At 38.5% G+C, this 11,351-nt stretch overlaps 1 protein-coding gene across 1 annotated transcript in view; it reads right to left on the bottom strand.

The window, feature by feature from the left end:
* Positions 1-67: 67 nt before the first annotated feature.
* The window catches only part of palm2akap2 (PALM2 and AKAP2 fusion), a 73,651-nt gene continuing 62,367 nt past the window's right edge, over positions 68-11,351 (bottom strand). Inside the window, 4 exon segments of the mRNA XM_027010345.2 lie at positions 68-4,040; positions 5,027-5,065; positions 6,121-6,314; positions 8,756-10,898. Coding sequence (XP_026866146.2) covers positions 3,936-4,040; positions 5,027-5,065; positions 6,121-6,314; positions 8,756-10,898 — 2,481 coding nt within the window. The 3' untranslated portion in view covers positions 68-3,935.

Below are 11,351 nucleotides of genomic sequence, written 5' to 3'. Positions count from 1 at the left end.
TTCCATATTAACTGAGAAGCATTAAATGAAGGTACACAGCTCATCATAGAACAAATGAAAGAAGCAGTTGTGTATTTTTCTTTTAATGAGAAAATAATTATATGTATAAGTGTGAGCCATACAATTACTCAATTACTATAAAACAACATAAGCAGAATATATTAACATACAGTGAGTGGTTAACATATTAACAAGGGTTTAAAAAAAAGGAAAAATATGAGCGCATCACTGCCATTTCCAAATTGCTTTGGTATTTCCCACAGTTAGCAAGGTGTTAATCTGTGGCTTCGAAATTTGAAGAACATCTTTGCAAACAGGGTTTTAACTTTGCATTGAAAACAAATTAGACTGTCAGGTACTGCACACTCCATCACATTTTGGTGTGTGTTATTCTGTATGGACAAGTGCTGGATGTGCTATTTTTAGCTCTAGACTGAGGTGTACATTTAATTATTTCACTGGTTACTAATTTTCTACAGTTTTGACTATATCTAGCTCTACTGACAGATTTCATTTTGATGTAGAGATTTTCATCTAACAAAAATATCATAGGTTATAAAAAAGGAAAGGTAAGTAATTACTAATCTGTTGTACTATTGTTGGAACCCATGAAATCAACTGTGCAATCAAAATTTCCTGCTAGGAATTTTATATATTTTACCACTTATCTGCCCCTTTATGGCTTCCTCCGATCTTACCAGTGCCATATTCTATTATATTACACCTTCTTAAATTGTTTTCATAAATTAGCCTTGTGTCATAATAAGGTAAAGATTATCATTTTTAGAGAATTCTGACACTCTGGAAGAACATTCTTTGGAAAAAACAATTTGACATCTAGTGTCATAATACTAAACCACTCAGAACTGCAATGAACATACTGAAAGCTTGAATGACATTGCATTATATGTGTTTTTCTGTATGTAAAGTAGAAATACTTGATTGTTCAAAACTTCGCAAATATATATGGCCATTTATTAGCACACAGACAAGCTCCGTCCACCTCTTTTAACTTCATATATTTCTTGAATTCTAAAAGTTGCTTACTAAGGACATGTCCCTAAAAAAGTTACACAAACATGTGCACGCATGCACATACAAATACACACACCCACACATGCAGGGACACATGCAAGCACACATAAAAAAATGAAGTACAGACTATTACTTGCATAAATGCACATACATGGTATTAAAATGTCAGCATCCATAAAACTATTTCCCCCATTTGTAGACACACTGCAAATAGTTCACTGCACACATAAAAATATTTCCCCCAATACAATATTCAAAATATTTGTCTACTAACCAAGTCATATAACACATCAAATAATCTGAATACAAATCTTGTCCCATATCAGAAATAACTGATGTTCATTGCTTAATCTGTTTTGTCAGTTTTGACCTCTACAATAAGAATATTACTGCACACTCGCTCAATTTAAAATTCCACAAACATGTCATTATAACCATACTGTAATGATCCATTAAATAAATTCAGTAAATTCCTGCAAAATCATCTTTTTCATATAGGTGTTGAACACCAAATGAAAAACATCTGAAAACCCATAACCATTGAATCAACAATGTCACTTTAGTACAAATTTTTGTCCTGTCTTTTGTCCTGTCTTTTTTTTTCTTTTTTTTTTTGCATCATACGGCACAGCCTTAAAGAAGAGGGTAAGTTTGTCTTTTGCCATTCTAATCCAGAAAGTACAAGCACTTATACAAGGACATGTCCATTAAATACTTTAAAGTTACAAATGATATGCAAATAAAAAACTGAAAGATAATTTCTGATTGTCTAAAAGACATAACCTTCAGAGCTAAGATCATTAGTTTCATTGTTTGTGGGCTGAAAAAGGCCTCAGGTCAAAGGCAAAACCAGAATTATAGGAGGAGCTTCCAAACATTTGCCCAAGGACACTGCAGTTTCCCACTTTGGGTTTGTTATTGAAGGCATGTCCACTACTGATTTGAAAGAGTACCAGATCTAACTCTTGCTTCACATTGCTGTTGTTTGCCAGTGATTTGAATGACATAAACAAAATAATATACAAGCAGCAAGTTCATTCCCACTTTTCAGCCATTCATTTGTGTATAATTATCCACAAAGCCCCTATATAATAATTAAACAATGTTATTTCACTGTATTGGATTTATACATTCTAATCAAATCACTTAAATTGATGTCAATACACAGTACAAAGAAAAACAGACAATATATCTCAATAATAAAATGTTTACTTATTAAAGACTTTAAATTTATGAGAGGATTGACTGAACTGCTTGAAGTTCAAGTGTTTTAAAGTAATGAATCCATCTATCATTGGCGCATTGTGTTGCAAACTAGTGCTGACTACCCCACGTGTCTTAACGTTTGCTTATATAAAACCAAGATACAGCACGATAACTGTAAGAAAAACAACAGCAACAACAAACTAAACACCAATCACTGGTAGTGCTGCTAATTTACACAAGCTAAAAATAACTTTCAAAACCTTGCAACACCCTTAAAATCTTACAACACCCTTATCTGTTGCGCTCTCCTTATAATATGCTCCCTGAAATGCTCAACATAACAGTAAAATTATACACGATAGCCAAGTTTTAAAGTATTAAAGGACAACAATGCAAAATGACATTAGCTTTAGGCAGTGTCATAGGTTTGATTTAAACTTTGGGAGGACATGGCTCACACCACCCAACCTAAGGCATTATATGAGTAGTGTGTGAGCAGGAATAATTGGGGGGGATATCCCCCGCCCCCAAACCACGCCTATGGCTTTAGGGATAAATGCACATATCAGTCATATATCAATTGATTTCAAACAGATTGAAACACTGCAAGCCGTTTTCAAGTACTTCTGCAGGTAGCCAGTGTCATAGCCTGCTAGCCATCACAGGCCTGCTAGCCATCACCGGCTGCATTGACCTGCAGCCTTTTTTTCTCTACCTGCCTCCTTTCGTCAGTGAAGAATGGACTAGTTGCTGAAGAGCAGCTTTTAGAAAGGCCGTTTCCTAAACTGTCTGCAATATACCAATGCTTCTGTGCTGTACTGTGATATTTTATTGGCTGAAAACCATTGTGCATTTCAATAACCTGTTCATTATTGCCTGATATTCCACATGGTCTTTAAAAAGTACTTCTCAAAGTATCCCAGCCAAGGATTCTGTTCCCTACCTTCATGTTTCATTTCTCAATAGAGTTCTTACTGCGTTCTTTATTTCTATCCAATATGCAAATTATGTACAGAGCATATTTGAACCGCATTGCAAAGTCCAATACTCATAGGAAATGCCATCACATTCAAACATCAAACAATTGGTTGATATGGAACTAATCCCTAGTACAATTTTTCACAGCAAATTCTATTTCCTCACTTCTAAATCAAGGGCTGCAGTCTAAATGAAAATGTCAATTTCACTTAATTATCTCAATGTATCAGACTTATTTTGTCTTTATCTGTCACATCTTCACACCCCAAATTCTTATTTAAAATACATTAAATTCCACAAACAACATGGATCACGTGGAAATGCCAATTCAGTGTCCATTCATGAAATCAACACCCAACAGTAAAAAATGGAAATAATTCCAAAAATCACTATAACCTTGGTCTTCACACATTTCCCAACATACTGCAGCCATCCATTATGGAAAAAAACAGGGTTGAAAGTTAGGAAAGAACGGAAAGCACTGTAGGATTTGGATATCTGATGCAAACTATTGTTGCATAAGTTCTCAGTGAGAAAGCTATTCCTTAGGTTCTACTGTATGACCACACCGTCTTTGGCTCTGTTGAGTGGGAGAAGCTCTAGTGCGGTGCCTTGACTCTGTAAATTGCTCCTGTGGTATAAATTCAGAATAGATACTCATGGTTCTCTTTTCTCTCAGGGTCTGTTCTCTTTTCTTCTTGCTCCTTCTCTTTTCTTTATTCTTCCTCCTCCTCATCTTCCTCCTGGTTAGCATAGATTCCTGCTTCCCATCGCAGAGCCATGTTGCTCTTTCTGCGGGTGACCCGTGTTGCCTCCAGAACCTGTCCCAATGCAGGCAGAGAGCTAGCGTTAGAGAGTGGCAGTGGGAGTGACTCTGTACTACTGTACAGCAAGCTGTTTAAATTTAGGACTTCTGAGCAAAGATGACATCTGGCTATGCTTTGTTAAAGTGCCTTATCAAAATCAACAGTAGTTTATCTATATGAAATGATACAATACCCAAAATTCTATAAGACCTTTTCTACCTTCTCTATAGAATTGTTTGCTTGTCCCTGGTTTAGTACAGGTCATGCATAGACTAGCCATGTTGCATTATAGCTCCAGGTCAGCAGCTTCAGTCCTTTGTGATTTTGTCATCGTAGTTACAATCTCAGGAACACAATATATATTATTCCAATGAACTGAAATGTTCAATTCAACCTACAATATACCTAATTCATGGTTATTCTGTACATCCCCCACAAGAACACAAGGATACAAATAAAACAAGTTTCTGTTTTCACTGCATCCTTCATGAATATAGAGCCTTTATAATGTTGCTGAATTGTTACATACTGAAGAATGGCAAACATGGTGTGCATGAGACTGGACATTTTATGTTCATTATTGTGAGTCAATGATATGGGGTGGGGTGGGGTGGGGGCGGCAGGGGTACAGGTGTGGATGTTTTATGGAATGGGTGGGAAAGGGCCAGGGCAGGTGTCAGGTTTGGGTGGACTTAGGGTTAAGAGACCGTGGATAATGGGATGATGGGTTAACAATGGGGACCACAGTGTGCAGAAACTGCACAAATGCTTCTCTGAACACTTCAAAACTGTCACAGCACATGCTCACGCACGTCAAAATAACCCCAGTGGTATAGCACACACAAATGGTGTCATTATCTATCACTTCTGATATATCAAAGGATTTTGACACTGAAGATAAACCACATCCACTGTTAAAACACAAAATAAAAAAGGAATTACAAAGGCATGCAGTGAGGTAGAAAAAGACACAAGCTCTCAGGCAGGCATAGTACCAGTACCTCAGATGTAACCTCACTAGCGAGCAGTAAATGGGCAAACTGACAAGAGGGAAAGAGGCAGCATTAGTAAGTCCATGAGAATCAGTGGCAATACAGAACAGCTTTAGAAAAGCAGACATTCCTCTAAAAGAATACTGCTCTTTGATATTCTGTTTGTTTTAGATGTCTTTGAAGGTCTCATATTATTTTTTTATTATGAACAAGTAACAAACACATATTTTATTATTTTACTTTATCTGGATGAAAAACAAAAATATATAATTAGAGACTGCTAATAGTAAAGGCATTTTAGTTCAAGTTCAAGTTCAAGTTTGGTTTATTTGTCACATACATAGTCATACACAGTATAACCCGCAGTGAAATTTTATAGCAAATTCTGAATATCTTTTTTTTAAATGACAAAATTTTAAGGTGAAATCTTAATAGCCAGCATGCTAACATTTGTAAGATTTGTTTTATGTATAGATGGAAACAATATAATAGTACTCTGTGAACTAAATTAAGGACCTTAAATAATCAGTCATTGAATAATATAATAAAATGCACTGCATTTCAATGTAATGTGAATGTAGTAGTTTCCTAGTGTTGTGTTCTAAGCATTTCAGCTTGTTCTACAATTTAATCATACAACCTAAGATTTTTTTAGTATCAATAAGAAAAATAACATTAGGCTAGCAATTGTTTGCAAGAGTGATATTCCTCGGGCACCATTTTCAAATGTAGAAGTTAAAGGAACTTTCATTTACACAAATCACTGTGATATGAGTAAGTACCAACTGTTTTAATTCCCTTTCTTTGAGTCAAGGAAGAAAGTCCCTTCACTTGCCCTGTCTCAAAACCTTGAAATCACATGTATTGCAAAAAGGAACTGCTCTCTTAAACCACAGTCTTGCATTACTTGGGGGTGTGATAATGTGACAGAGTCATTCTAAAAGACCCATTTAAAGTATTGTAATACATGGTCCTCATCTACTAGGCAGCCAGTGATCTGAGGAAATGTATTGATATCATTAAAAAATAGAAATGAGAGACAATAAGACAGATGTGTAATTTATACTACTGCACTCTTATGGAGCAACTCTTATGAAACTCACACAGTTGTCCTCTGCCTTCTCCCGACGCTTGACTTTGTGAGTTTCATAATCTTCCATCAGGGTCTGCATGAAGTTCTTTGGGCGCTGGCTCCCACCTGAGTCATCGCTCCCCAGATCAGAAAGGGGGGAGGGGAGGGCACCTTCTGAGGAGGCAGGGGACACTGGGGGGATGGTGCGGATCTTCTCAATTTTACCTTAAGGAAAGGATGTAAGAAGTATTGAATGGTGCAGCTAATGGGATAGTCTGGCCCACACTGCTGATATGCTTGACAAGGATGCCAGTGAACAGGGCACAAACACATCATTTAGCATTGAGCCAACAACTGCTTAAAGATACAATCTTCTGCTTATTTAAGGATATTTTTCAGTAAAAGCAACCCCAGCAGTAAAGCAACCCAAGTGCAAAATGATCTCAGCTGTGCAGTACCTCCAAGTATGTCCAAGTTTTCTGGCAGATTATGAAATCAAGTCAAGCAACATAGCATAATTTAAGCAGTTTCATTAAACCCCAAAATGTTAGAGAACTGTGAAAAAACAACAAGAAATCACAGACAGACTATTTAAAAGGGCTTACTTAGACCTGGATACCACACTAAATAGGGTTAGTGAGTGTACACCTCGAACTGAATCCAAATTGAATGGATTTTTTTCCTCCATGAAACATGTTCCAGCTGGTTATTTTCACATTTCCCATCAGGGAATGCTAAGGAGCAGAAATCAGAAAGCTAAGGCACATTTTTGCTGATGTCCCAAGCAGTGTGGACAGCAGAGAAATAGACAGAACTTTCACTGTTTGCCCAATGGTTCATACTTTCATTTCTTGTTTCATTCAATGGGCTTTGAACAGAAGGCACATGTTAACCCAGATGATATTTATATACAAAAATATGTAGAGGCATGGCCTACCAATGTCAAGAATGGTTAGATGACAAAATCTTACTCTGTATGGAAGACCCATTTGAAATAGCAGGTTGTTATAGTAATAACAATGCAGGATTTCAAGATAAGCAGATGAACTAAAAAGAAAACATTTCTAGATTATTAAAGTTGTCTTGAGAGATCTGACAGAACCACATTATGGGTCTTTTGAGCAATTGCCTCTGAGGGCGTCTGTTTGCTCCACATCTTAAGCCATCCTTAATCACCTTATTCAGGGTTCCATCTATATTCACCTTATTCAGCCCCGGCCATATTAGGGGCTCGTCCACATTTTGTATTTTAACTTCCCATTTACGTTAGCCGCTATTAGAAAACGGTGCCTTAATGGATCAGTTGGGCAGCATTCAAATTTTTTTTTTCTATAGCGGGACAATGATTTAAAAATTACAGCATCGCTCTACTATTTCCAGCTGGCTAGACAATATGAAAAGATGATCAAAAACAACGCACATTGACATATTTAACGTATCGTTAGTTAAGATATTTTATCCTGGATATCCTACTGAAGACATACGGTTAGAACACTCAATATTTAACATCCAATATTTAGTCATATAAATTTACAGAATATTGAATTCATGTCTAATATTAGCCAGCTAAATACAAAGTCCCAACATGTAGCGTTAACTTGTTTCCTGTGGATCGTTATGGGAAAGACCACCAGCTATTCAGCTCGTATTTCTGAAGATATTTAATAATTATTTTAGTGTGATCTTGCATGTTGTGTATTGTCATGCTTACACTAGCATGTGTTTGTGTACAACAGCTTTCCAATAACACCCCCATTATAAACAATCGTTATCTAAACCCAAAATTTTACAAGATGGAGGCGCCCTTGTTTCGTCGGCGCATATAGTACAGTGGTTAGACTGGCTTAGGTTTGTCAATTGCTGAGAATGCTCAGAATGTCCTTGAGCATTGGTGTGTTGACATATAATTTAAAGAGTATATTTATTAAGAGTAAAGACATGCACTGCTGACTCTAAGCCTCAATAAACACGAGCCTTTGACAATGTAACTATACGTCAATACATTTTAATGCAGTTCATTCTAGTACCACTAGAGGACAGTAATTAACAGGGAAACTAAGTAGCTCCTTATTTTTCAGTCAAAAATGATTTGCAACCAACTCATACGTAGATGTTTGTGTATAGTCCTATTTTAAAACTTTCTGAAAGTGTGCTCATTATCAACAGACCAAAACGTCCACGAACATCTGCCCCAGACTATGGAATAATAGTATGCTGGCATTATTTTTAAGATATGACCACAAAGGAAGCTGGCAAGAGTGACTCAATGTGTGTATCAACTTCACAGGGAGAAGTTCTGATTAACAAATTTATGCATGGGTAGCTGTGTGTTTTGTAGTTTTTCACCCAAAGATAAGCTAGGGACACTACCATTTTAACCCCCCCCCCCCCCCCCCCCCCCCCCCAAACAGGCATTTCAGTTTACCATAGTCATTTTAAACAGATCTTCATCCGTGATTTAGCATGTCTTTATATAACTCAGCATTATGACAATTTTGCTGAGAACTTTGAAGGCTTATTAAAATGCAGAATTAGTACTGACCTTGATAGAAATTAAGATAGTATAGCAGAAGTATAACCCAAAGTACTTTAGAAGAATTACTGAGTTACTGTTGCTATATTCAAGGAGTTATTCACTGCAAAGGTAATGTAACTGACTATCTCACCTGGGACTGTCTTTGCAGAAAGTACTAGTTTGGATGGAAGGCTATTGCTCTTCTGCTTGTGAATGGGATTGGGGTTGGGACGTGAGCTCTGCACCAGCCGCTCCCTCCGAAGCTCTTCTTCTCGCTCTTGGGCTGCTCGAATCTCCTCCTCAATCATGGACAGAGTCCTCTGCTTGCGTGAGCGCAACCTGAAAGGCCCTGAGGTGACCTCCATGTCCTGGCCACAGGTCACAGAAGCTGTGCTTCTGAGCTCTGCTGCCTCTGAGTACTTTCTGAAATAGCTAAACTCTGGCTTTTCACTTGGTGAGGAGGAAAGACTTGGAGGCCTGTAAGTGTTTGCTGGAATAACTGTAGTGGCTTGGACTGAAGGCACATCTATGGTTATTTTAGGAGCTATTGCTTTCTTTTCTTCTGCAGGGGTGGGCTCTTTAGGAGGGGACATCTTTGGCCATTTCTCCTCAGGTGTGGCTTGTGTAGGTTTGAAATTCTCCATGTGGCTGTCCTGGAATGGGGAAGACTGGCACATGGCCTGGAGTGGTTCCCATTTGTCATTCTGATGTGCAATAGCTTGCTGGATGGCATTTTGAACCAGGATACCTGCATGATATTCCAGTTCCTCCTCTGTCAGGCTGTCACCCTGAAAGGAGGAGTTCTGCTCAACTGGTGAGTTGGTGCTAATTTCCAGATTTCTGATGATAGGTGTTGTGGCCATAGGAGTAGAGGGAAAAGAGCAGTCACCCAGGGAGTTCTCCAGGAAGGCACTCATAGTCTCTTTGGAGGCACCACTTTCACTTATATTGTCCATGCTGAAGTCATTGGACAGAGTCTCAAGCATAGTGGTGTCCTGAGACCTGAGGGACAGGTCATCCAGTCCAGAGTCAATCTCCTCGGGATGATACAAACTGTTCATAGATCGCTGGTACAACTCAGAGTCCTCATCTTTAAGGATGGTCATCACTGCTTGGGCACAGGTAAAATCATCATTTTGTACTTCAGAGTCAGCCTTGGTGTTTGTGGGGGAATCTCCAGAGCTGCATGAAACCCTTTCAGTTTTCACATGGTTCATTTCGCCTCTGTCCTCCATGGAGGCTATGATGTGACTAGCAGTTGTTGCCCTGTCAACATCTGAGGCCCTGGAGAAAGGTTTGGCAGAGTAAATCTGGGGAGCCACACTTCTTTTGGTGGCTTGCTGTGGCTGATGTTGCTTACTGTGTTCAGTGTGCAGAAACTGTTGACGTGCTGCAGAAAAATCAATGCCCTGGACCACAATGTCATCTTTATTTCCCATGTTGGTATGGACAAAGGAGATGATTTGCTGAGAGGAGGATTGTGGTACTTGATTAGCTTCAGGTCTCCTTTGCTTCCTCTCCTCATACCTTCTGAGTGACTCCAGCTGTTCAGGTTCAAGCTCATCTTCCAATACCTTTTCCTGGGGTGGGTTCCACCATTTTGCTGCAATCCCTGGATTTTTCTTGACTGCTTGATCTCGAATGAGTTCCAAGCGCTCCCTCTCTAGCTCTACAATCTCCTCTGATGGTCTTACTTTCTTAACCCTGACTTCTTTCTCTTTTGGCATGTCAAAGAGCTTAGATGGCTTTCTGTCTTCATGAAAAGCCCGAAGCTCAAACTGGGCCTCTTTCTTGATTGTTGTTGTGCCTTTCTCAGGTGACCTGTTACAATTGTCATTCATCATTCCTGAATGGCCATTTGGTTTGGTATTATTCAAACTGTCCTCAAAATAGGTGGTTTGTTTTTCTCCTTCTACAGCTACCTCCTGATTAACTGATGCTGACACATCAAAATCACAAACAGATGGCCCAGTTCCATCTAAATTGATTGCCTGTAATTCATGAGAACATGTCCCATTTGAAGTCATCTCAGCTCCAGGGTCACAACAGTTGGCCTCAAGCACCTCATCAAGGTATCGGATTTCTTGGGCAACTTCACTGTCCAACGTCTCTCCTCTGTGCTTCACACCAGTCTGGCCATTAGGTGTGTGGTTATGTTGGCTTTCACTATGGGCCTCAAACTCCATGTTGGTCTTGCCTCTAGAGATCACACTGACTGAGTCTAAGAAACCAACACTCTTTAGGCTCTTCTGGCTCTTCAGTCCGCTGTCATCATCTGATAGCCTGGAGGATTTCTAAAAAAAAAAAACAACCCAGAAACTTAAATGGGCTCAGATTTACACTGCTTTACAAATGTACATAATTGCCTCCAGCTTCTAAAACAGATTATATACTTTTGTTTGTAGAGTTTTAACTTTCCTTAAGCACTCCTCATTACCCGGTTGTTTATGTAATCTGCGCAGGGCACACAGAAATTGCAAGAAACTGTCATGCATAATGGAGGAATAGACCATGACAAGATGTGAAGGATAATTGGTTTGTCGATCTCTGACCAAGGCAATTTGATCCAAATTATGAATAATTTAAGAACAGATCTCTTAGACTCCACATTAGGTTCCACAGAGAGCAAACATACACAAGAATTTCTTTCTAGTAAGTCAATATATAAGTAATAATGGAAAATTTACCCATCTGTTTCAAAGATTTTAGTCTACATTTTACAGTATTTTAATTAGCTAACAAATTAG

This window comes from Electrophorus electricus, chromosome 17 (genome assembly GCF_013358815.1).
Source record: "Electrophorus electricus isolate fEleEle1 chromosome 17, fEleEle1.pri, whole genome shotgun sequence".
NCBI classification, from domain to species: domain Eukaryota; kingdom Metazoa; phylum Chordata; class Actinopteri; order Gymnotiformes; family Gymnotidae; genus Electrophorus; species Electrophorus electricus.
The sequence above is the reverse complement of the archived record's forward strand: the minus strand, read 5'-3'. Positions and strand labels throughout refer to the sequence as shown.